The sequence below is a fragment of the Pagrus major genome, chromosome 23 (assembly GCF_040436345.1).
Source record: "Pagrus major chromosome 23, Pma_NU_1.0".
Taxonomy (NCBI): domain Eukaryota; kingdom Metazoa; phylum Chordata; class Actinopteri; order Spariformes; family Sparidae; genus Pagrus; species Pagrus major.
In genome coordinates, this window is record NC_133237.1 from 27,981,625 (window position 1) to 28,007,696 (window position 26,072).

General features: G+C 46.2%; 1 protein-coding gene across 1 annotated transcript in view; it reads right to left on the reverse strand.

The window, feature by feature from the left end:
* Window positions 1-26,072, reverse strand: part of LOC141020011 (uncharacterized) — a 41,994-nt gene that overhangs the window by 10,571 nt on the left and 5,351 nt on the right. The window contains exon 3 of the mRNA XM_073495046.1: window positions 16,567-16,736. Within this exon, the coding sequence (XP_073351147.1) occupies window positions 16,567-16,736 (170 nt within the window). The remainder of the gene's footprint in view (window positions 1-16,566; window positions 16,737-26,072) is intronic.

A 26,072-nucleotide genomic window follows, 5' to 3' on the forward strand; every position in this document is an offset into this window, starting at 1 on the left:
TCTTGATCAGGTCTTTCCAGTTGTCAATCGCCTCATCAAGAGCAAACCCCAGTCCAGCAGCTCCTCCCACAACCTGATGATGAAGATCAATAGTCAACAGATCAATACTTGATTCATTTAGTGTTCCTGATGTTCATAGTGCATCGCACACTATCTATTATTCACCATACTCATTATTATACTTCTGACACAAAACTTTGGCGCGTAACTAGTCCTGCAGTTTTGATCACACAAACACTAAAAATACATCAAAACGTGCGTCCGGATCAGGACGAGCGTGTGATGATGTTGGTAGCGAATGGTTTTGGTAAAAAAAGTGAAAAACACACTAAAAAGCAGCGTTTTCAAAGCTGATCTGGCAAATTCAATTGGAAGTCACAAAATAAAGAAACCCTCTGTCTGTGGAGCCTCGTTGCTTCACCGTATCTCAACATAGACACGTGATTCAAAGTCTCAGTGGGTCACAAGACTTGGGACTTTGATGCCCTAAAGGTACATTTTGATCGCTTGAATGGTTTTGGAGCCATCGCAGTTTACGTTTAGGGACATTTAGGTCCGCTTCAGATTTTACAGTGGGTGTGTATTGAGCTGGAGAGGATGACATCATCGACGAGTGTAGAGAAAAAATACTTTTCTCTAAATGTGGATTAAAATCCCATAATTTTCACTCCACACACATCAAATACATCAGAAATGAAGGACATGTTGTGTCTGCGCTGACACAGGAAAGTTAATTTAAACACTCTGACATGATGAAGTTTATTGAAGCAGAGAAAGTTAATGAATGTTGTCTCAAGTAGTTGTTCATATCGTAGAATATGTGTGTGTTCGGACTCCACTCTAACATACAAATACAGATATTAACATGAAGATCTGCAGCATGAGACACAACAATAGAAAAGTTTCTCACCTGTTGCTGGAAGTTCGTCCGTCCGAATGCAGCACAGGTTTTTCCTCTCTGGTTTTTATTCAGCGGCTCACCTTAAGTCACGTGAATTTAACAAGGTGAGCAGCTGCTGAGGAATCTTGGCACAGACTCGGATCATCTGAGCCTATTGAGCTGTGGTATGTTTCCTTTAAATGAGGGAAACGCCTCAGTTTGTCAGTTCTACAAACAACAATGTTCCACAGAATAACTTCATTATTTCATAACAATGAAGAACTCATACTGTCAATCACTCGATCCTGTTTCCCGACTTGTAAAGTGTGTTGGCATTACGGGTGCTGCCCTTGAATGGCTCAAATCTTATTTGACAGAGAGGAGTTAGTCAGTACAACTTGGTGAATGTTCTTCTTCTGTGGCCCCTCTTTCCTGTGGGGTGCCCCAAGGGTCTACTCTGGGTCCTTTACTGTTGTAAACCGCTAAAACCGAATGATTCAGACTCACTGCAGCCCTTATTTAATTGTTTAAGTGATCTAAAAACCTGGCTGGATCTAAACTTTCTCTGTCTAAATGAAAATAAAACTGAAATTGTTGTCTTTGTGTAGCAGCTTTAGTATGGTTGCTTATAAACTGAAGAACACCACTCAGACCAGGAATCAGGATCTGTACATGTATTCCCTACAGGAGTAGCGAGGGACACAGTCAGTACGCTCTCTCAGTCTCCAGCACAAAAGCTTCTCAAGTTTTTCCCCCAAAACATACATAACAAAATACTGCTATAAATAAAATGTACACACCAAAATAATGTGTGCCCTTACAGTGAAAAAAACAAAATGTATTTAAAACTTAAATTACAAATAAAACAGGAATATTGAATACAAATTAACAAAACAAACAAAATGTAACATTCTCACAAAGTGCCTAACCCTCCAGTTTACATGAAAAGTTTTGCTGGGAAGATAAAACTTTGTCACTATAGCGTCTTTGTGTACCGTTAATTAAAGCCCCCCAAAGCAATCACCAGCTCTAACATCTGGTTCAGTATTACAACAAACACTGTCACTTGTCTGTGGCTCCTGAACGGTTGGGTCAGAGTTATCAAGGAGCGCTTGAGGGGGTTCTGGAGGTGTGTGCTCTCTCTCTGGAGAGTCGTCCAAGGAAGTAGTCTCTGCTACCCAGCTAGCAGTGCGTTCGGACCGGTCGAACTCAGGTTCAGTCACCAGGAGGCTTCCAGCTACCCTACTGTCTACTGTTGCCAACTCCTCAGTAAAGAAAGTCGCTATTGGCTGTCCTAAAAGTCGCTAGAGGTCGCTAAGTTACGTTATCACCCAATTTGCATAACTGGCCATGTGCATTTAATTGTAATGGACGCTGTCGGAGAGAGGAATAACGCCGTGGGAGAGACAAAAAGTGAGTAAAAAAACACCCTTAATATGTTTAGAACTACAAATGAACTGTGGTTCGTCCGTCCGACTGCAGCACAGGTTTTTCCTGTCTGGTCTTTGTTCAGCGGCTCACCTTAAGTCACGTGAATTTAACAAGGTGAGCAGCTGCTGAGGAATCTTGGCACAGACTCAGATCATCTGAGCCTATTGAGCTGTGGTATGTTTCCTTTAAATGAGGGAAACGCCTCAGTTTGTCAGTTCTACAAACAACAATGTTCCACAGAATAACTTCATTATTTCATAACAATGAAGAACTCATACTGTCAATCACTCGATCCTGTTTCCCGACTTGTAAAGTGTGTTGGCATTACGGGTGCTGCCCTTGAATGGCTCAAATCTTATTTGACAGAGAGGAGTTAGTCAGTACAACTTGGTGAATGTTCTTCTTCTGTGGCCCCTCTTTCCTGTGGGGTGCCCCAAGGGTCTACTCTGGGTCCTTTACTGTTGTCGTTGTATATGCTGCCCTTGGGTTCCATTTTTAAGAAACATAATATCTCCTTTCATTGCTTTGCGGACGATATGCCAATCTACTTGCCGCTAAAACCGAATGATTCAGACTCACTGCAGCCCTTATTTAATTGTTTAAGTGATCTAAAAACCTGGCTGGACCTAAACTTTCTCTGTCTAAATGAAAATAAAACTGAAATTGTTGTCTTTGTGTAGCAGCTTTAGTATGGTTGCTTATAAACTGAAGAACACCACTCAGACCAGGAATCAGGATCTGTACATGTATTCCCTACAGGAGTAGCGAGGGACACAGTCAGTACGCTCTCTCAGTCTCCAGCACAAAAGCTTCTCAAGTTTTTCCCCCAAAACATACATAACAAAATACTGCTATAAATAAAATGTACACACCAAAATAATGTGTGCCCTTACAGTGAAAAAAACAAAATGTATTTAAAACTTAAATTACAAATAAAACAGGAATATTGAATACAAATTAACAAAACAAACAAAATGTAACATTCTCACAAAGTGCCTAACCCTCCAGTTTACATGAAAAGTTTTGCTGGGAAGATAAAGCTTTGTCACTATAGCGTCTTTGTGTACCGTTAATTAAAGCCCCCCAAAGCAATCACCAGCTCTAACATCTGGTTCAGTATTACAACAAACACTGTCACTTGTCTGTGGCTCCTGAACGGTTGGGTCAGAGTTATCAAGGAGCGCTTGAGGGGGTTCTGGAGGTGTGTGCTCTCTCTCTGGAGAGTCGTCCAAGGAAGTAGTCTCTGCTACCCAGCTAGCAGTGCGTTCGGACCGGTCGAACTCAGGTTCAGTCACCAGGAGGCTTCCAGCTACCCTACTGTCTACTGTTGCCAACTCCTCAGTAAAGAAAGTCGCTATTGGCTGTCCTAAAAGTCGCTAGAGGTCGCTAAGTTACGTTATCACCCAATTTGCATAACTGGCCATGTGCATTTAATTGTAATGGACGCTGTCGGAGAGAGGAATAACGCCGTGGGAGAGACAAAAAGTGAGTAAAAAAACACCCTTAATATGTTTAGAACTACAAATGAACTGTGGTTCGTCCGTCCGACTGCAGCACAGGTTTTTCCTGTCTGGTCTTTGTTCAGCGGCTCACCTTAAGTCATGTGAATTTAACAAGGTGAGCAGCTGCTGAGGAATCTTGGCACAGACTCGGATCATCTGAGCCTATTGAGCTGTGGTATGTTTCCTTTAAATGAGGGAAACGCCTCAGTTTGTCAGTTCTACAAACAACAATGTTCCACAGAATAACTTCATTATTTCATAACAATGAAGAACTCATACTGTCAATCACTCGATCCTGTTTCCCGACTTGTAAAGTGTGTTGGCAGAAGTCGCTAAATGACGTCATCACCTAATTTGCATAACTGGCCATTTGTGCATTTAATTGTAATGGACGCTGTCGGAGAGAGGAATAACGTCGTGGGAGAGATAAAAAAACACCCTTAATATGTTTAGAACTACAAATGAACTTATTTTAGTGCAGTGATTTATTTTAGGCAAAGAACATTTTACATTTACATCCAGACTGTGAGCAAGGGCGGGATCAGCCAGCGGTGGCTTCACGCATGCGCAATTTGCAGTCTGGATGCGGAGGGGTGAACTTCTCCTGCTCTGACTGCAGCTGGGAGGGACTGTTGCACAAGGACTTGGCCACCTGTAAGTGCTTTGGGATGGGGTAGGGGCCCACCGGCAGCACCCGCTGCTCATTGGGAAGAGTAAGAACAATACATGCTTTCACGTCAGAGTCTCCAAAAGTCTCCAATAACACCAGAAAAAGTCGCTTGATTTGTTGCTTGTCGCTTTTTTGAAAAAGAGTCCATAGAGGGGTCTGAAAACTCGTTAAATACAGCGACAAAGTCACTGAGTTGGCAACACTGCTACTGTGTTCTTGACTTGATTCAGAGTCACCGTCAAAGGATGACTCCCTTTCATGCTCCACCTCCACTGGTGAAGTTGGCTTGGAAAAGCAAGTTCCTGTGGACAACTCTCTCTTGCCCAGTGCTGGGATGTCTGATGCGGTAAGTGTGGCACCTTGAGTGTTTGGAAATCACTATGTAGAGGGTAGATTCCCACCTGTCAGCTAGTTTCCTGCGACCACGTCCACACCTGTTTGCCAAGACAACTCAATCTCCTCCTCAATGTCTGTGCCCTTTGTTCCCCTATTGTACAGGTCTGTCTGGCGCTGCTGGCTGGAATTAGCATTAACTTGACCCAACACAAGAGCCTCCTTGAGGTCGTCCCTCATTCTCTTGACATAGCTGTCATAGTCTGTGATGTCATTGTCTCTCACCACACTGTGGAACATAACATCCACTGGCAGTCTGGGAATCCGCCCATGCATTGGAAAAAAAGGGACAAACCCAGTCGACTCATGAACTGTGCAGTTACAGGCAAAGGTCAGCGTCTGCAACATCTGCAGCCATCTATGCTTATCCCTGGGGGGTAGAGCCCTGATCATGTTCCCTAAGGTTCTATTGAACCTTTCGGTCTGACCATTCCCCAGGGTATGGTAAGTTGTTTTCTCGATTTTTTGACACCAGCAATCTGCAACAGCTCCTGAATCACTGGCTCTCAAAATTCGCACCCTGATCTGAATGGATTCTCTGTGGGTATCCATAGATACAGAAATATGGTCGGGTTTCTTTAAAGGATCCCTCTGAGGCCCGTCATCCCTCTGCTCTTCCTCCTGATCACCTATGGCCTGTTCAGATTGATCACCGTGTCGGATCACGTGTCTCTGATCTGTTCGAGTCCCCAGGTTTAAACTCTCCTCCTGAACCGGATCTGAACTCATAATGTTCCTCTAACAGCAACAATAGGATTTATCTCAATGTTTGAAGTCTAATGAACCCTCGTGTCAGCTTGCTTGCTAGCATGGTGCTAGCTGTGGTGTTTGAGGACCGCTCGTGGGTCACTGATACAACTTGGTGGATGTTGAGCTGTTAAAGTCCTTGTTGTGTGTTTGGAGTTGTGTTGATGAGCGGTGAAGCCAACAGAGGGTTTGCAGATGCTGGTTGTTTGCTGAGACCCTTCCACTCCTCCGCTCACGCCTCTGCTCTTGTGTGTGTCGTGTTTTGTTTCGCCTCCACGTGGCTTCATATGAATCCGTGTACCCTTCGTTCTTTCGTTTTTTCGTTTCAAAACCAAATTTAAAAAACGGAAAAACAACTTTGTTTTTCTGTTTTTCTCTTTTAAACCCAGAATGGAAAAACAGGAAAAACAGAATAACACAAAAACACATTTTGTGCCTGTTATTCTGTTTTAAAACAAAACCAGAATAACGTGAAAATGAAGTTTTTGGTTTTTATTGTTTTGTTATCTTGATATTCTGAAAACTCGGGGAATGCTGGGAGATTTTTGCGGAAGTGAGCGGGAACTGGTCTGAAGATAAAGCGTCTCTGCAATGGCAAACTTTGTCTTTTTCCGGGGGAGTCGCCGGCTCAGCCTGAGGCCTGAATGTGATCATTACTGATTAAAACACGTGGTACTGAACAGTTACAAGGAGGAAAACAACAGAAGCAAAATAACAAAGACGAGGAGGAGTAAAGGTCCGGTTCGTTACCGAGCAACCAGAAGATCCTTTGTAGCAACTTCACGGAAGACAACACAACACATTTCTATTTCAAAATAAAAGCATTTGTTATTGTAACCTATTACTATAATTATTAATCTATTGTCAGAGAAAATATTTACAACAATATGTAGGCTAATGTTTTCATACTGTCACATTTATTTTTACCTGTACAGGCCTAAAGGTGTGTGAGTCGGGAGCGAGAGAAAGAGAGAAAGAAGGAGACACCGGGCGTTTACCAGCAAAAACTGAACGGTTAGAAATGAAAAGAGGGAAATCACAGAACACAGAATATGTCCAGGAGACTCCTCAGGACGTGAGGGAGGGAGGATCAGATGGTGGCTCAGGTAGCGATGAGGAAAATATATATGGCTGCACATCTGTCAGCTGCACTGTGAGCAGGTGAAGCCTACACCATGCAGACATTTCTCACTTTATTTTGGAGGCTCGGGACAGATCAGTGCTCCACAATACTCATTATGGAGCATTGCGAGGCACCTTCACACTGCAGGACGTCTCTGATCTCCGAGTGTCTTCCCACTCTCAAAAAGTTTGCAGATTAGTTCTGCATAAGGCTGAAGTGCAGCCATTGTACTTGGAGAGTCTGTGATTTCAACGTTCCCGCTCACTTCCTGCGCCTCTGACTCCGCAAAAATCTCCCAGCATTCCCCGAGTTTTCAGAATATCAAAATAACAAAACAATACAAATCAAAAACTTCATTTTTACGTTATTCTGGTTTTGTTTTAAAACAGAATAACAGGCACAAAATGTGTTTTTGTGTTATTCTGTTTTTCCTGTTTTTCCGTTCTGGGTTTAAAAGAGAAAAACAGAAAAACAAAGTTGTTTTTCTGTTTTTTTAATTTGGTTTTGAAACGAAAGAACGAAAGAACGTTGGGTACACGGATTCATATCATATAGTGTGTAGTTAAATTGATTTGTTTCTTGTCTGTTTTAATGTGTGTTTATTGTTATTATTTCTGACTTTATTGTGCTGCAGATCTCAAGTCTGCAAATGGTGTTTTATTTTGAAAATCATCCGGATGCACTGTGCTGCTCTGCTGTCTTCCTGTCGGCTCTGTGCAGATTGACACTTTAGTTTAGCCATGTGTGTGTGTGTGTGTGTGTGTGTGTGTGTGAATAACACAGGAATGATTTCTCACAATCCCCCTCCCCGCCAAAATAAATAACAAACAAAACACAAAAAACCAACTGAAGGAACTTTTTTCAACATTTTTTATGATCCATTATTATTATTATTATTATTATTATTATTATTATTATTATTATTATAGAGGTTCACAACATTCACTCTTGTACAACATTAAATAGACAGCATGTCGGTTCAAAAGTCTTTTATTAACACAAACAATGAGATCACAATTAGTCTGTTCTGACTTTTGTGTTTGACTTCCTGTGACAAACAATAACTCAAACATTATTATATATACAGTATGTGTTCACTGTGTGTGTGTGTGTGTGTGAATAAGCTTTCTGTTTAAAAGACTAATTTAAGTTTATACATTTGTATAAAATGACATGACTGAGTCGTATTCTGAATGACAAACCCTAAACTGCAGCTCTCACTACACTTGCAGTACAGTCAGGAAGGCATGAAGGTGACCAGCTACTGTGACCAGACCCTGCCAGGCTGGGTCCATGATGTCCTGGGACACAACTGGGCCTGTTTTGTGGGGAAGAGAGTGAATCCAGTGCCACCCCGAACAGATTTCAAACCACTCTTCAACAGCAGGTACGTAAATAATGATATGTTTGTACATCCCAGTGGATAAATGGAGAAACATAAGCTAGAAAACAAGACTTCTGTGGACTCTGTTTGTAGTCAGATTTTCACCACAGGCAGTGTTGATGATCCTCGCTGTCAGTGAACTGTTGACCTCCCTCCTTTTAATCGACTTGTTTCTTCTCTAAAGTGAACTGAGTTACTCGCTCTTGCTAAGCCTTGGAAATTGGCCTGGAATCTGAATGTGAAAGATTAAACGATGCTGAACAGGTTGATACAAAAATACCTGACTGAGGAATGAATATTTGGGTCAACTTCCCGACTCAGTTTCTGGCAACACAAAGCTGCTTCCTGGACTCTTTTGTTCCAGTTGGACTTTTGCCAGTGTATTTAACTGTCAAGTTACAACTCTTAATACAACACAAATAATACAGGAAGGAGCTCTCACAATCCCACACCCCGCCAAAATAAATCGAAAACAAAATAAACATAAAATATTACAAATATACCACACCCCACCAAAATAAATCAAACACAAAATAAACATAAAATATTACAAATATACCACACCCCGCCAAAATAAATCAAACACAAAATAAACCTAAAATATTACAAATATACCACACCCCGCTAAAATAAATCAAACCAAGAGGAGCCAGGCCAGCAGATGTGATGGTAAAAGAGGCAGCTGGAGTACTGTTGACCCAGTCAGGGGGTTCTGTCCAACATCATTGTTCAAAGCTGAGTCTATGAGCAGTCTCCATTTTGGTTTGTGGATCCAACAGCTACTTCAGCCGCTCTTTGTTTTCTTTTTCAGCTCTTATTTTTCTGACTTATTGTGATAAATAATTTATTTTAGCAACATGTTTCATTTAAATTCATTCTTTAGTTAAAATTAGGATAAAAATAACTGCCTTGTTTCATCAGATGGAATTAATACTTTGTAGAAACTTCATCGACCAAAGTTACATCAGGAGATATATTATAGCTAAATCAGCTACTTTCACGTTTTAGAGAATTAATAAATTCTGTTCAGTTTCTATTCCTCCGTCTTTTTTTTTTTTTTTTACTTAATTTTTATTTAAATTTTTACAGCTTATACAGACATATACATGTAGATTCACATTTAGTCTGCTGTTTTTCATTTATGATCTGCTTAATACAGCATTTAAGAATATGCATCAGGTTAAACGTGTTAGTTACATAATTAGACAAGAGCAGCAACACACAAACATAGCTATAAGTAATTACATAATAAGTAGTGTAAATGAAAATAAATAAAATGAGGTGAAATAAAATAAAGCAAAATAATATAAAATAAAAATAGCATAACTTTTACTGCATTAGTACGGTCATGGCAGGTCTCCATCTGTTAACAAATATATCTTTTTGAAGCCTCAAGGAATAAGTTATTTGTTCAATATGATAGATTTCCCATACCTTTTCAATCCACATATTGTATGTTGGAGGGTCGGCTTTTAACCATTTAACTGTAATACATTTGAGAGCTGCAATCAGTAATATTTGTAAAAGGTATTTTTTCCCTCTTCCAATTATGTCATTTGGTATTAGTCCAAGCATTACCATTTTGGGATCTTTATTAACATTTTTCTGAAATACTTTTCCAAGTGCCTCAAAGACCTCGTCCCAAAATTTTTCCAGTTCAGGGCATGTCCAAAGTATGTGAGTAAGGTTACCAGTGTGTGACCCACAACTTCTCCAGCATCTATCTGAGTGCGTGGGCCCCATTTTGGATATGATTGCTGGTGTCCTAAAAAATCTTATTATTATCTTCCACCTGAATTCCTGCCATGTGTTAGAGTTAGTTACTTGATGTGCTGCTGTACATATTTCCTCCCACCCATCTTGCTGTATGCCTATATTCATTTCATTTTCCCATTTTTCTTTAATCTGAAGAGTTTCGTTGGAGCACATATCTATAAACAGTTTGTAAAAATGGCCAATAATTTTCTTATTTCCGCTACCAATTTGTAATTTTATCAAAAATTCTTCAATTGGGGTGGGCTCTAGGATTTTAGTCCACTCTCTATGTTTTGTCACAAAGTCCCTTAGTTGTAAATACCTGAAAAAGTCTGTATTGGGGAGTGTAAATTCCAATCTTAACTGTTCAAATGATTTAAAACACCCATCTTTATGAAGTTGGTGCAGGTTTGTGAGGCCGTACTCAGACCACTTTCTAAAACCTGAGTCCATCCGAGAGGGGACAAAACCATCTACGAAACCAATGTTGGTTAATGCTGAGATTGCTTTAGGCAGCCCATAAGATAGTTTTATTTTTCTCCAAATCTTCAATGTGGTCCTAGTCCACTCGCTCATTTGAGTCTCACCAATCGGAACATCTAAGAAAAGCAGAGTCTGTAAGGGCCTTTGGCATGTGCTTTTCTCAATGTCTAGCCACCTTGTACATACAGAGTCTTGCAGCCATGCTATTAGGGGTCTCAACTGCGCAGCCCAGAAATACAACCTGAAGTTTGGGAGTTTGAGGCCCCCCTGTGATTTGGATAGCTGAAGTATTTTTAGTCTGACCCTAGGACGTTTTGATTGCCATATAAATTTTGAAATCAGCTTGTCTAGTTTATCAAATGTAGATTTAGGGACGTCTACAGGCAGCATCTGGAATGGGTAGAGTAGTTTAGGTAGGACATTCATTCGTATACACTCGATGCGGCCTGCCATGGATAAGGGGAGCGTCGACCATCTGTCCAACTCCTTGCTAATATTTTGCATTAAGGTTCCGTAATTCACGTGAAATAAGTTTTCTAACAGTGGGGGAATTTTGATGCCAAGATATTTAATTCCATCTTTGGGCCATTTAAACCCACTCTGGGCCTTAACTGTTTGGGAAATTGTATTACCTATATCCATGGCCATCGTTTTGTCTATATTAACTTTATATCCTGAAAAATACCCAAATGTGGAGATAATGTCCTTTAAACGTGGGATTGTTATTGTAGGTTCAGCGAGATACAGGAGCACGTCATCCGCGTATAATGATAATTTATGTTGTTCTCCATTTATTGACAGTCCCTTTATGTTATTATCATCCCTTATAAGCTGTGCTAATGGTTCGATACTTAAATCAAACAATAAAGGCGAAAGAGAACATCCCTGCCTACATCCTCGCTCCAAGGCAAATCGGTCTGATAGAAACCCGTTCACTTTCACAGCAGCTTGTGGATTGGAATATAAGATTCGTATCCACTGAATGAATTTAGGGCCAAATTGGAACCGTTTCAATGTTTGAAAAAGGTATTGCCAGGATACTCTTGCCAGGATACGCTTTCTGGGCATCTAGTGATAGTAGCATTGCTTCCTTCCCTTTAGTCTCTGAATGGGTCATCAAATTTAACAGTCTTCTAATATTGTCGGCGTAGTATCTTCCAATGATAAACCCAGTTTGATCTGGGTGAATAATGTTTGTTATAATTTTATTAACACGCCTCGCTAATATGGATGTTAATATACGTAGGTCTGTATTCAACAAGGATATTGGCCTATATGATTCACATTTGGTAGGATCCTTTCCTTCTTTATGTATTACAACTATTGTTGCTTCCCTCCAAGAGGGTGCCAGGATTCCAGATTGCAATGCATAATGGTAGGCTTTTAGCAGCAAGGGTGCCACTATCTTTTTAAATGTTTTGTAAAATTCATTGATATAGCCGTCTGGTCCAGGGCTTTTACCATTTTTTAATGTAGAGATGGCCTGTAGTATTTCCGATTCTTTGATAGGTTCATCTAGTTCCTTTGCCTCCGGCTCAGATAACTGTTCTAAATTAATATCTTTCAAAAATTGTGCCAATTCTTTATCATCGGTGCAGGTGTCTGTATTTGTGTATAAGGATTTGTAAAATTCAGCAAAAGACCCTGCAATTTCGTCTGGTTTTGTGAGTGTTGAATTACTAAATTTTAATTTGTGTACTATATTAGAGGATTGTTGTTTTTTAAGTCTTAAGGCCAATAGTCTACTTGCTCTGTTGCCATTTTCATAATATTTCTGCTTAGTGAACCTCAAATTACCCTCAATCTTTTCCGTAATCAGACTGTCTAAATCTCTCCGTGTTTGTTTGAGCTCCTTGAGCAAATTGGGAGTTAGTGTTCTTTTATGCTGTCGTTCCAATCGTACTATTTATGTTCCAATTCACGCTGCCTTGCTACCCTATCCTTTTTTTTTGCACTTGCAAATGAGATGATGCGGCCTCTAATGTACGCCTTAGCACAGTCCCATAGGATGAGGGGGGATATTTCAGGAGAGATGTTCATATCAAGATAGTCCTTTAGTTCATTTATTACAAAAGTAGTGAATTCTTTGTCATTTAAAAGTGATGCATTTAGTCTACACTGTTTGGTCGTTAATCTATGTCCTATGTCCCATGATATTTCAATAGGTGCATGATCGGATATTGTTATTGGCAGGATCTTGACATCCTCTATCCTATGTAGCTCTGCTTTGGGGGTGAAAAAGAGATCGATTCTCGAATAAGACAAATGTCTGTGGGAATAAAAAGTAAAATCTCTACCTTTAGGAAATTTAGTTCTCCAAACGTCCACTAACCCAGACTCACTCGATAAGTGTTTGAGTGTTTTACTCATTTGAGAAATGGGTGTTTTTGATGGCGGCTGTCTATCCATATGTTGGGACATGACACAGTTGAAATCCCCTCCCATCAGTAGAATACCGGAGGTGTGCTGTAGTATTGTGGCAAAAATTGTAGTAATGAAGCTGGGCTCATCCTCATTTGGGACGTATATGTTCATCAATGAGACCTGTATGCCATCAATAGATCCATTTACTAAGACGAATCTCCCTTCAGAGTCCTTACGAACGTTAGTGGGTGTAAAATTAACATGTCTATGCACTAATATGGAGACTCCTCTTTTTCTACCTGATTTATGTGATGAGTAGAATACTTTGTCTGCCCAAGATCTTTTGAGTTTATCGTGTTCTATATTTGATAAGTGGGTTTCTTGCAAGAAGGCTATCTGACAATGTGCTCTTTTTAATTGATTAAGGATTTTCTTCCTCTTTATGGGACTGTTAAGACCCTTGACATTATAACTAATTACCTTCAGGGATCCCATGACTGAGCATCAGAATATGGAACAACACAACCCTTTAGCTTCAAACAATATACTGATAGATAAGGGAGCAGGTGAGGAGGAGAAGTCACAGAAGAGTCGTACAAAACTATACAGTGCCTGCATATGATAGGGTGGATGTTAGAGAATGGGTTTGGGAGGATGATGTAGGAAAAACAAAACAAAAAAAAGCAAAACAAAAACAAAAATATCCATAAGTGAAAACAGCAGTGTGCTTGTACATCGGTTTAAGCATTATCATATACCATTTGTGTTGGAACAGGGGGAAAAAACAATTCCCCAATAGCTCTTATTTTTACATTGGGATCCCTGGGGAACAGAGGGATCTGCATAGAAAGAACGAACCATGAGGTTGAAAGAAACGTGAACTCAACCAACATTAACTGGTCAGTCTCTTGGGACGGGGTCCCGGGCTGCGGGTCAGAACGTGCAGCTGTGCGAACCGTACTTAAAGGCGTTCGCCTTTGCCTGGACACAAAGCCAGACAGGATAACAATCACTTGTTGAACACTCAGGCTCCCGCAGAGTAAGGCACTTTATCAAAGACACTATGACGACAAATTCCCCACAATGCATATGTAGTCAGAGTTGTTATGCATTGTTTATAAACCAAATGTAGCAATAATATTATGAATAAATGAAATGAAGACTTAGAAAACAAGTCCACTCCAGTGTACTGATAAGGTCTCCCGCTCACTGACACTTCTATGTGCCGGGCACGCGCATGATAACGTAAAAAACACATCTGAGCGTACAGTCGTGCCGGCACACCAGTATACGAACACCCAGGGAGGACCTATACTGTACTACTATACGAAGACTAAACATATCGTACACAGTACTGAGGCGTATAGTACTCACATTGATCGTTAACTATCAGAAACATCACAGGATGTGATCACACGTTACCTCCCGTGTTAGATATGGGCACGATCAGTTCTCTGGCTCCGCTGTTGTGATGACTTTTTTCTTCACGTAGTCCATGGCTTCAGTGGCATCCAAAAACTCCTTCTCCTCCTTATTGTGGGAGATGCGAAATCGAGCAGGGAAGAATATTCCAAAGCGGACTCCCGGTCTCCCCCGCAGCATCTTCCTGACATCTGTGAAAGCCGCCCTGGCTTTGGCGACGTTGACCGTGTAGTCTGGGAATACAGCGATCGTATTTCCGTCGTATTGGAGTCTGCCGCCTCGGTCCCGGGCCTTCCTCAGTATGGCCAGAGCATCTCCTTCGTTGTGTAGCTTTGCGATGATTAGGCGCGGCCTGTCCCCTGCTCCTCTCTGCACCAGGCTGCGATGTGAGCGCTCGACCATCACTTCTTTATCCATCTGGAAAACTTCTTTGAGGAGTTTCGCAACTGCTGCGGGCGAGCTGGACCCCGGCTGCTCAGCGACTCCCGTGACCGAATATTTCCTCTCCTCATTCTCCCCTCCAAGTCCTCACACTTTTCTCTTAGATCACCCACCAACTTCTCAAGATCTTTCACTGTGCGCTGTGTTGACACGACCTCGTCCGACCATGTTGACAGTCCCTCCTCAACAGCTCCGACGTTAGCCTTCACATGCTCGAGCTCAGCGTGGATAGCCGTAGCATTGTTAGCTATTTCAGATCTCACTGCCATCAATTCCCTCTTAATAGATTCAAAGTCGTCTGCTAAGGCACTCTTCAATTCCTCTCTTATTACCGCGGATATGTCTTTTCTCAGTGAGGAGAGGATATCCGTTTTGATTGCGACGATGTCCATGGTCGATGTGTTCCTGGGCTCAGGCGTGGCCGAGGTGGGGCTACCTGAACTCTTACTCGAGGAGGTGTTGGGCCTTGTGTTGGACGTGCCCTCGAATTTATATTTTCGGAGATTAGAAGCCATCGACTGCACTTGGACTCTCTTTGGGTCTTCCTTCAATGTACTAATCAGGTTTTTGTAGGGTATTGAATGTAATTTGAAGATTTGATGTCATTTAATTATGAAATTATAGCATATTCTGCAGGAGCTCCGAGTTAAGCGTCTTACTCCATCAGTCGCTCACTAGCGCCCTTCCTCCGTCTTTTTGAATCGTTTTGTCTGCTCGTCGTTCTTGTTTTCTTCAGTTTCCTGACTTGTATTTTTTGGCTTTGCATTAAAATAAACAGTGTAATGATCTGATATTCCATCATCCCGAACAAAGAGACCAGAGACTTCAACATTTGTGGTGATGACCAGATCCAGAGTGTTACCTCTTCGGTGTGTTGACTCCTCTACATGCTGCTTAAGGTTATTAAGAAGCAAAAGATACTCAAACTCGTCAGTATAGGACCTCCTTTCTTTATTAACGTGGATGTTGAAATCTCCAGTCACAATTATGCTGCTGTACTTTTTCTTGACCTCATCCAGGAGACTTTCAAACTCGTTCAGAAACTTTCTGAATCGTTCCTTGTTGTATCCTGGTGGATGATACAGGTTGATGATCACGACAGGTTGGTCCCACTCATCATGTTGCACAACTGTGACAACAAACTCAAAGCTTGCTATGTTTAGATGGTCAAAGTGAAGTTGTTCTCCCTGCAGTTCCTCTGAGAACTGAATCGCCACCCCTCCTCCTCTGCCCTCCCTCTGCTGAGAGTGGAACCTGAAATCTTCTGGTGAAGTGCTGCTGAGGACTGTTTCTGCTTTATCATCCTTTAAGAACGTCTCTGTTGGGAGAAAGACGTCCAGGTTGTTTTGTGTTATGAGCTTTAAGATCTGGGGTATTTTATTATTCATCGACCGAGTATTGAGCAACGCGAACCTGATTGTTCCTTCCTCTGTCTCTTCCTCTCTATCACTCTCCTCTTCCTCCTGATCTCTCTCTTTATCCTCATCATCCCTCTCCTCATCTCCCTGATCACCTCCAGTCTGTTCGGCCTGCTGACTGTCTTTGTTTTGTTCACATCTGGTCCGTTCAGATTGATCACATTGTTCGATCACATGTCTCTGATCTGTTTGAGTCATCAGGTTTAAACTCTTCTCCTGAACTGGATCTGGACTCATAATGTTTCCTCTGTAATAGCTGAAAACTAAACTAATGAACAGAACAACTACCAGAACCCCCCCAAGTCTTTGAGTGATTTTCTCTCTGAGAAGCTTTTTTTCACGTTCTCTTCGTCTTCTGTCCATCTCCTTCTCCAGAGCCGTCCTGTGAATAAAATGCGTTAGCATCATTCAGGAAACATCAGTTGTTGCTAACAAACACATTTTACTCTGAACTGAGACTTATCTAAATGTTGGGAATGATCAGTGGAGGAAATGTCCAAACTGTGTACAGAAGCAGAGTTTAATGAGCCCCACCCATAATCAATAATCATACCTCATGTCGTCGAACTGCTTCCTCGCTGTGCTGCACAGCTTTTGAATGTCGTCAGCTGTGTCTCTCATTGATCGGCTCGCTTCAGTCTCATGATTGTTCTTGATCTGGTCTTTCCAGTTGTCAATCGCCTCATCAAGAGCAAACCCCAGTCCAACAGCTCCTCCCACAACCTGATGATGAAGATCAATAGTCAACAGATCAATACTTGATTCATTTAGTGTTCCTGATGTTCATAGTGCATCGCACACTATCTATTATTCACCATACTCATTATTATACTTCTGACACAAAACTTTGGCGCGTAACTAGTCCTGCAGTTTTGATCACACAAACACTAAAAATACATCAAAACGTGCGTCCGGATCAGGACGAGCATGTGATGATGTTGGTAGCGAATGGTTTTGGTAAAAAAAGTGAAAAACACACTAAAAAACAGCGTTTTCAAAGCTGATCTGGCAAATTCTGTTGTGTCTTGATTTTTGTTATGTTTTGGTGTGTTGTAACATCTCTCTCTCTCTCTCTGTGATTCAGAGTGTGCACCAAGGGGCGGGGCAATCTCCTGGAGCACAGAGCACCTGGCACACCCGCAGCTCATTCTGCCCTAATTGGTTGGCTTCTTAACGCACATTTTTTGAGTATTTTCCTGAGGAACTGTTCTCCCTCCCTTTGTTAAATAAACTCTTCTTTTTTGAACTCTGCAACTGGGTCCTGACTTCCCTGACTAGCCATAACAGAATCATCCGGCCAAGCATGGACCCAGCAGAGATGGACAACTACAAACGTGCACTCTCATCGCAAGCCGCCAAAATAAACCAGAACGGGTCCTCTCTGGGGCGGGTGATGGAACACCTGCAGCAGCTCGGTGCCAGCGTCTCACAACTGGGCGGTCAGTTGGCCGCCCTGCAGGACCAGCTCGTCTCCTCTCCCGGAGCCGCCGCTCACCCCCCAGCCGACGATCCTCCTCCCAGCCCTGCCCCGCAAGCACGCGAGCCGTACATCCCCATACCAGTCAGGTACTCAGGAGATTTAGGTACTTGTTCGCAATTTCTACACCAGTGTCAGCTAGTATTTAGCCAACAACCCCACACCTATGCTACGCCTCAAGCTAAGATAGCCTTCATAATGAGTTTGCTCACTGGACAGGCGGCAGCCTGGTCCTTAGCGATATCTTCACAACAACACGAGTTGGTTAATGATTTTCACCGATTCACTAACGAAATGAGACGAGTATTTGACCACCCGGTAAAGGGCAGACAGGCCACAAGCCAGTTACTCGATCTCAAACAGGGTAGCTCTTCGGTGTCAGAGTACGCCATGAGTTTTCGCATTTTAGCGGCAGAGAGTGGGTCCTCCTTGAACCGACACCTTACCGTGGTGGAGGGGTTTGCGTACCTGAATGATCCTAGGAGCTATGTTGTCCGGGGCTTAATGCCCCTGGTAGGGTCTCCCAAGGCAGACAGGTCCTAGGTGACAGGTCAGACTAAGAGCGGTTCCAGCCCCCTATGATTAAGAAGACATCTAGGAAGTGTACGTCGCCCGGAATGGCGTCACCGGGGCCCCACCCTGGAGCCAGGCCTGGGGTTGGGGCTCGCAGGCGAGCGCCTGGTGGCCGGGTCTTTGCCCACGGGACCCGGCCGGGCACAGCCCGAAGGAGCGACGTGGGCCCGCCCTCCAGTAGGCCCACCACCCGCAGGAGGGTTCAGAAGGGCCCGGTGCGGTGTGATTTGGGTGGCTGTCCTGGGCGGGTGCCCCGGCGACCCAATCCCCGGACGGTGACTCTAGCCATGGGGACATGGAATGTCACCTCGCTGAGGGGGAAAGAGCCTGAACTGGTGCGGGAGGTTGAGCGCTACCGGCTAGAGATAGTCGGGCTCTCCTCCACGCACAGTCTGGGCTCTGGAACCCAACTCCTTGAGAGAGGCTGGACTCTCTTCTACTCTGGAGTTGCCCGCGGTGAGAGGCGGCGAGCTGGTGTGGGCTTGCTCATAGCTCCCCAGCTCAGCCGCCATGTGTTGGAGTTTTCCCCGGTGAACGAGAGGGTCGTTTCCCTGCGCCTCCGGGTCGGGGATAGGTCTCTCACTGTTGTTTCGGCCTATGGGCCAAACGGCAGTGCAGAGTACCCGGCCTTCTTGGGGTCCCTGGGAGGGGTACTGGAGAGTGCTCCAACTGGGGACTCCATCGTTCTGCTGGGGGACTTCAACGCTCACGTAGGCAGCGACAGTGTTGCCTGGAGGGGAGTGATTGGGAGGAACGGCCTCCCTGATCTGAACCCGAGTGGTGTTCTGTTGTTGGACTTCTGTGCCAGTCACAGTTTGTCCATAACGAACACCATGTTCAAGCATAAGGGTGTTCATCAGTGCACATGGCACCAGGACACCCTAGGCCGGAGGTCGATGATCGACTTTGTGGTCGTGTCATCTGACCTCCGGCCGTATGTCTTGGACACTCGGGTGAAGAGAGGGGCTGAGCTGTCAACTGATCACCACCTGGTGGTGAGTTGGTTTCGCTGGCAGGGGAGGAAGCTGGACAGACTTGGCAGACCCAAACGTACTGTGAGGGTCTGCTGGGAACGTCTGGTGGAACCCTCTGTCGGGGAGGTCTACAACTCCCACCTCCGGGAGAGCTTTGACCAGATCCCGAGGGAGGCTGGGGACATAGTCCGAATGGGCCTTGTTCTCCGCCTCCATTGTTGACGCGGCTGTTCGGAGCTGTGGCCGTAAGGTCTCCGGTGCCTGTCGTGGCGGCAATCCCCGAACTCGGTGGTGGACACCGACAGTAAGGGATGCTGTCAAGCTGAAGAAGGAGTCCTATCGAGCCTGGCTGGCTCGGGGGACTCCTGAGGCAGCTGACGGGTACCGGCAGGCCAAGCATGCTGCAGCACGGGCGGTCGCGGAAGCAAAGACTCGGGCCTGGGAAAAGTTCGGGGAGGCCATGGAGAAGGACTACCGGTCGGCCTCGAGGAAATTCTGGCAAACCATCCGGCGCCTTAGGAAGGGGAAGCAGCACCCTGCCAACACTGTTTACGGTGGAGGCGGGGAGCTGTTGACCTCGACTGGGGATATCGTCGGGCGGTGGAAGGAGTACTTCGAGGATCTCCTCAATCCCACTGACACGTCTTCCATAGAGGAAGCAGAGGCTGGGGACTCGGAGGTTGATCCATTCATCACCCAAGCCGAAGTCACCGAGGTAGTCCGGAAGCTGCCCGGTGGCAAAGCACCAGGGCAGGGGTGGATGAGATCCGCCCTGAGTACCTCAAGTCTTTGGATGTTGTGGGGCTGTCTTGGCTGACACGTCTCTGCAACATCGCGTGGCAGTCGGGGACAGTGCCTCTGGACTGGCAGACCGGGGTGGTGGTCCCTCTATTCAAAAAGGGGGACCGGAGGGTGTGTTCCAACTACCGGGGGATCACACTCCTCAGCCTCCCTGGTAAAGTCTATTCCAGGGTACTGGAGAGGAGAATTCGGCCGATAGTCGAACCTCGGATTCAGGAGGAACAATGCGGTTTTCGTCCTGGCCGTGGAACACTGGACCAGCTCTATACCCTCAGCAGGGTGCTGGAGGGTTCATGGGAGTTTGCCCAACCAGTCCACATGTGTTTTGTGGACTTGGAGAAGGCATTCGACCGTGTCCCTCGTGGCATTCTGTGGGGGGTGCTTCGGGAGTACGGGGTCGAGGGCCCTCTACTAAGGGCTGTACGGTCCCTGTACGACCGGAGCAGGAGCTTGGTTCGCATTGCCGGCAGTAAGTCAGACCTGTTTCCAGTGCATGTTGGACTCCGGCAGGGCTGCCCTTTGTCACCGGTTCTGTTCATTATTTTTATGGACAGAATTTCCAGGCGCAGTCATGGGCCGGAGGGGATCTGGTTCGGGAGCCACCGGATTTCATCCCTGCTTTTCGCAGATGATGTTGTCTTGTTGGCTCCTTCGAGCCGGGACCTCCAGCATGTTCTGGGGCGGTTTGCAGCCGAGTGTGAAGCAGTTGGGATGAGAATCAGCACCTCCAAGTCTGAGGCCATGGTTCTCGACCGGAAAAAGGTGGCTTGTTCCCTCCAGGTTGGGGGAGAGTTCCTGCCTCAAGTGGAGGAGTTTAAGTATCTCGGGGTCTTGTTCACGAGTGAGGGAAGGATGGAGCGTGAGATTGACAGGCGGATCGGTGCGGCGGCCGCAGTAATGCGGTCGTTGTATCGGTCTGTCGTGGTGAAGAGAGAGCTGAGCCGAAAGGCGAAGCTCTCGATTTACCGGTCAGTCTACGTTCCTACCCTCACCTATGGTCATGAACTTTGGGTCATGACCGAAAGAATAAGATCCCGGATACAAGCGGCCGAAATGAGTTTCCTCCGCAGGGTGGCAGGGCGCTCCCTTAGAGATAGGGTGAGGAGCTCTGTCACGCGGGAGGAGCTCGGAGTAGAACCGCTGCTCCTCCACATCGAGAGGAGTCAGCTGAGGTGGCTCGGGCATCTGTATCGGATGCCCCCTGGACGCCTCCCTCGGGAGGTGTTCCAGGCATGCCCCACCGGGAGGAAGAGACCCCGAGGAAGACCCAGGACACGCTGGAGTGACTATGTCACCCGGCTGACCTGGGAACGCCTTGGGATCCTCCCGGAGGAGCTGGAGGAAGTGTCCGGGGAGAGGGAAGTCTGGGTATCCCTGCTCAGGCAGCTGCCCCCGCGACCCGGCCCCGGATAAGCGGCAGATAATGGATGGATGGATGGATGGAGAGTGGGTGGAATGATTCGGCTCTTCAAGCCATATTTTTTAAGGGGTTGGCAGGGGAGTTAAAGGATGAGTTGGCGGTTCGGGAGGAATGTAACTCGTTCAACTCCCTCGTTGATTTAGCTATCCGCCTCGACAATAGGATAAGGGAAAGAGCTAGGGAACGGCAGAGGACGAGGAGCAGGTGGCTCATCTCTGGCGCTCAACCCAGCTCCCCAGACTCCACTCCGGGATCGCCCGACATCACCCACTATGCTCGAGAGCTACGACCGCCACCTGTTGACGAGCCTATGCAATTGGGTCGGGCCCGCCTCACCCCAGCCGAGAGACAACGCAGGATGCACGACAAGCTGTGCCTCTACTGTGGACAAGGTGGCCACTTCGTTTCCTGCTGCCCAGAGTTGCCAAAAGACCAGGCTCACCGGTACTAGAGGGGACTCTGGTGAGCCACATTTCTTCCTCTCACACGTCAAGAATTCAGGTTTCAGGTATGATTCACGGATCTGAACACTCGGTTCCAGTCCAGGTGCTGGTAGACTCCGGTGCCGATGACAACTTCATTGACAGGAATATTGTGAAGAGTAACAACATTCCTATTTATGAACTGTCCTCTCCCAAGAAGGTACACGCCGTAGACGGCAAGCTCATAGAACTGGTGACTCATAAAACTGAACCACTGAAATTAGTACTCTCCAGTAACCATCATGAACATTTAGAACTGTATGTAATCTCCTCACCTCTGAACTCTGTCATTCTGGGAATCCCTTGGTTAAAGCTTCACAATCCCCACGTCGATTGGTCCACCGCCACCATTCGCAACTGGAGTCTCCACTGCCACGCCCACTGCCTCCGTTCCGCTCTGCCCGCCAGGCCTGCAGATCCAGCTCCAGCAGTCGAGGTAATCGAGTTAATTAATGTACCCCCTGACTACCATGACCTCAGCCAAGTTTTTAGCAAAACTTCTGCCACCTCACTGCCCCCACATAGACCCTACGACTGTGCTATTGACTTGTTGCCAGGGGCCCCTCTTCCCACTAAGAGGCTGTTCAATTTGTCCAAACCCGAGCGAGAGGCCATGGAAAAATACATCACAGAGTCCGTGGCAGTCGGCCTCATTCGCCCCTCCTCCTCTCCGGTGGGGGCGGGTTTTTTCTTCGTGGAGAAAAAAGATAAAACCCTGCGGCCTTGCATTGACTACACCGGGTTGAATGACATAACTGTGAAAAACAAGTACCCACTCCCCCTGATTGACTCCGCCTTCAGCCCCTTACATTCGGCCCGCGTCTTCTCCAAACTAGACCTTAGGAACGCCTACCACCTCATCAGGATTAAGGAGGGGGATGAGTGGAAGACAGCATTCAACACCCACTTAGGTCACTTCGAGTACCTGGTTATGCCTTTTGGACTCACTAATGCCCCCGCTGTTTTCCAAAGCCTGGTGAACGATGTGTTAAGAGATCTGCTTAACAAAACTGTGTTTGTCTACCTTGACGATATTTTGATTTTCTCTAGCTCCATGGAAGAACACGTGACTCATGTTAGAGATGTGTTAAAAAGGCTAATGAAAAACAAGTTGTATGTTAAAGCTGAAAAATGTGAATTTCATGTGTCTTCTGTGAGTTTCCTGGGTTATGTGGTTGAGAAGGGGCGGTTGCGGGCAGATCCCTCCAAGGTGGAAGCAGTAAAAGAATGGCCCACTCCCACCACCCGCAAGCAGCTACAGCGCTTCCTGGGGTTTGCCAACTTTTATCGTAGGTTCATAAAGAACTACAGCCGCCTGGCGGCCCCTCTTACTCGCCTCACTTCCTTCGAAACTCAGTTTTACCTGGTCTCCTGTAGAACAATCTGCCTTTGTGAAATTAAAAGACATGTTTGTTAACGCCCCTGTTCTTGTGCACCCAGATCCTGAGCGGCAGTTCGTGGTCGAGGTTGACGCCTCAGATTCTGGGGTCGGGGCCGTCCTCTCCCAGCGCCAACTCACAGACAATAAGCTCCACCCCTGCGCCTTCTTCTCACGTCGACTCACCCCCGCTGAAAGTTATTATGATGTGGGGAACCGAGAGCTCTTGGCGGTGGTCCTTGCTTTGCAGGAGTGGAGACACTGGCTGGAGGGGGCAGCTCAGCCATTCATCGTTTGGACAGATCACAAGAACCTCGCCTACCTCCGCACAGCTCGCCGCCTGAACACCCGCCAGGCCCGCTGGGCCCTGTTCCTGGGCCGTTTCCAGTTCACCCTCACCTACCGCCCCAGGTCTCGGAACATCAAGCCGGACGCACTCTCCCGTCAGTTCACCCTGGAGGGAGGGGAGCCCATTAAGGAGACCATCTTGGATCCCGAGTGTGTGCTGGGGGCGGTTCGCTGGCAGGTTGAACAGGAGGTTCAGGAAGCTCTGCAGGGCCAGACGGTTCCAGACGGTTGCCCGCCGGGTCGGTTGTTCGTGCCACCGTCTGCCAGGTCATCAGTGCTCACCTGGGGGCATACGTCGAGGATAGCCTGCCACCCAGGGGTCCACCGCACGCTGGCTCTCGTCCAGCAGCGTTTCTGGTGGCCGTCCATGGCTTCTGACATTCGGGTCTTCATCGCTGCATGCACAGAGTGCGCCCGCAACAAGTCTTCCCACCGACCCCCGGCAGGGCTCCTACAACCTCTGCCCATTCCTCCACGTCCCTGGTCACACATAGCAGTGGATTTTGTTACCGGACTGCCCCCCTCCGAAGGTAACGACACCATACTCACGGTGTTTGACCGTTTCTCCAAGGCGGTTCATTTTGTCCCCCTCCCTAAACTCCCCACCGCCTTGGAGACTGCTAATCTACTAGTGACACATGTCTTCAGGTTGCACGGGATTCCACAGGACATTGTGTCGGACCGCGGACCTCAGTTCACCTCGCGAGTATGGAAGGCTTTCTGCCAGGCCCTGGGAACCACCTCCAGCCTCACCTCCGGCTATCATCCCCAGTCTAACGGGCAAACTGAACGGGCCAACCAGAGCCTGGAGTCCTCTCTACGCTGCGTCGCTTCCCGCCTCCCATCATCCTGGGCTACACACCTGCCCTGGGTGGAATATGCCCACAACTCCCTCATCAGCTCAGCCACCGGGTTCTCACCTTTTATGATCAACACCGGTTACCAGCCCCCCTTATTCCCTAACCAAGAGTCTGACGCAGCAGTCCCCTCTGTCCAAGCTCAGTTCCGCCGGGTCAGACGCGTGTGGCGGGAGACCCGTGCAGCATTAGGGAGAACGGCTGAGCGCAACCAACGTCTGGCGGACCGACTTCGGATTCCCTCACCCGACTACCAGGTGGGTCAGCAAGTGTGGCTCTCCTCCCGAGACCTCCCCCTCCAGACCGACTCCCGAAAACTCTCCCCCAGGTACATTGGGCCTTATCCGGTGGAGAAGATAATAAACCCCAGCGCTGTCCGCCTCCGCCTCCCAGCCTCCTTAAACGTCCACCCTGTGTTCCACGTCTCCCTCCTCAAGCCAGTCACCGAAAGCCCTCTCCAGCCTCCTGCCACCCAGCCTACACGGTCAACCGGATTCTGAACGTGCGCAGACGGGGTAGGGGCTACCAGTATCTGGTCGACTGGGAGGGATACGGCCCCGAGGAGCGCTCCTGGGTCAGCCGCTCCCTCATCCTCGACCCGCAACTGCTGCGGGATTTTTACATCAGGTTTCCAGGTAAACCAGGTAGGACGCCAGGTGGCGCCCCTTGAGGGGAGGGTACTGTTGTGTCTTGATTTTTGTTATGTTTTGGTGTGTTGTAACATCTCTCTCTCTCTCTCTCTGTCATTCAGAGTGTGCACCAAGGGGCGGGGCAATCTCCTGGAGCACAGAGCACCTGGCACACCTGCAGCTCATTCTGCCCTAATTGGTTGGCTTCTTAAGCCACTCTCCCTTTGTCTCCTGTGCCGGATGATTCATTTGCTTTGCAGCGTCAAGCCTGTGCACCGTGTGACTCCAGCTGATCGCCTCGCCTCGTGTTATTCCTTCAGTGTCCTTTTTGTATCGTGAGTTTTGTGCCTCGACACCATTTTCAGTTGTACTTTTATTCTTGAGTCTTTTCCCATTTCTATGGAGATTTTTAGTTGCTACTTTTCCTAGAGAGCTTTTGCGTTGTTACTTTATTTGAGTATTTTCCTGAGGAACTGTTCTCCCTCCCTTTGTTAAATAAACTCTTCTTTTTTGAACTCTGCAACTGGGTCCTGACTTCCCTGACTAGCCATAACAAATTCAATTGGAAGTCACAAAATAAAGAAACCCTCTGTCTGTGGAGCCTCGTTGCTTCACCGTATCTCAACATAGACACGTGATTCAAAGTCTCAGTGGGTCACAAGACTTGGGACTTTGATGCCCTAAAGGTACATTTTGATCGCTTGAATGGTTTTGGAGCCATCGCAGTTTACGTTTAGGGATATTTAGGTCGCTTCAGATTTTACAGTGGGTGTGTATTGAGCTGGAGAGGATGACATCATCGACGCGTGTAGAGAAAAAACACTTTTCTCTAAATGTGGATTAAAATCCCACATTTTTAACTCCACACACATCAAATACATCAGAAATGAAGGACATGTTGTGTCTGCGCAGCCAAATCATTTATCATGGAAGCAAACAGACACCAAAACCACCAACTCTCCCATAAGCTTCAATGTTCATCTGGAGCCAAACTTTTCAGAAAGGGAGTTTAACGTTTGTTTTCCTCTTAATCAGAAACGTGTCTCGTTCACTCTGTCAGTAACATTACTGTAAAGCTGGAACATGTAAACATCCAACCTGACGTGTTATTAACAGCAAC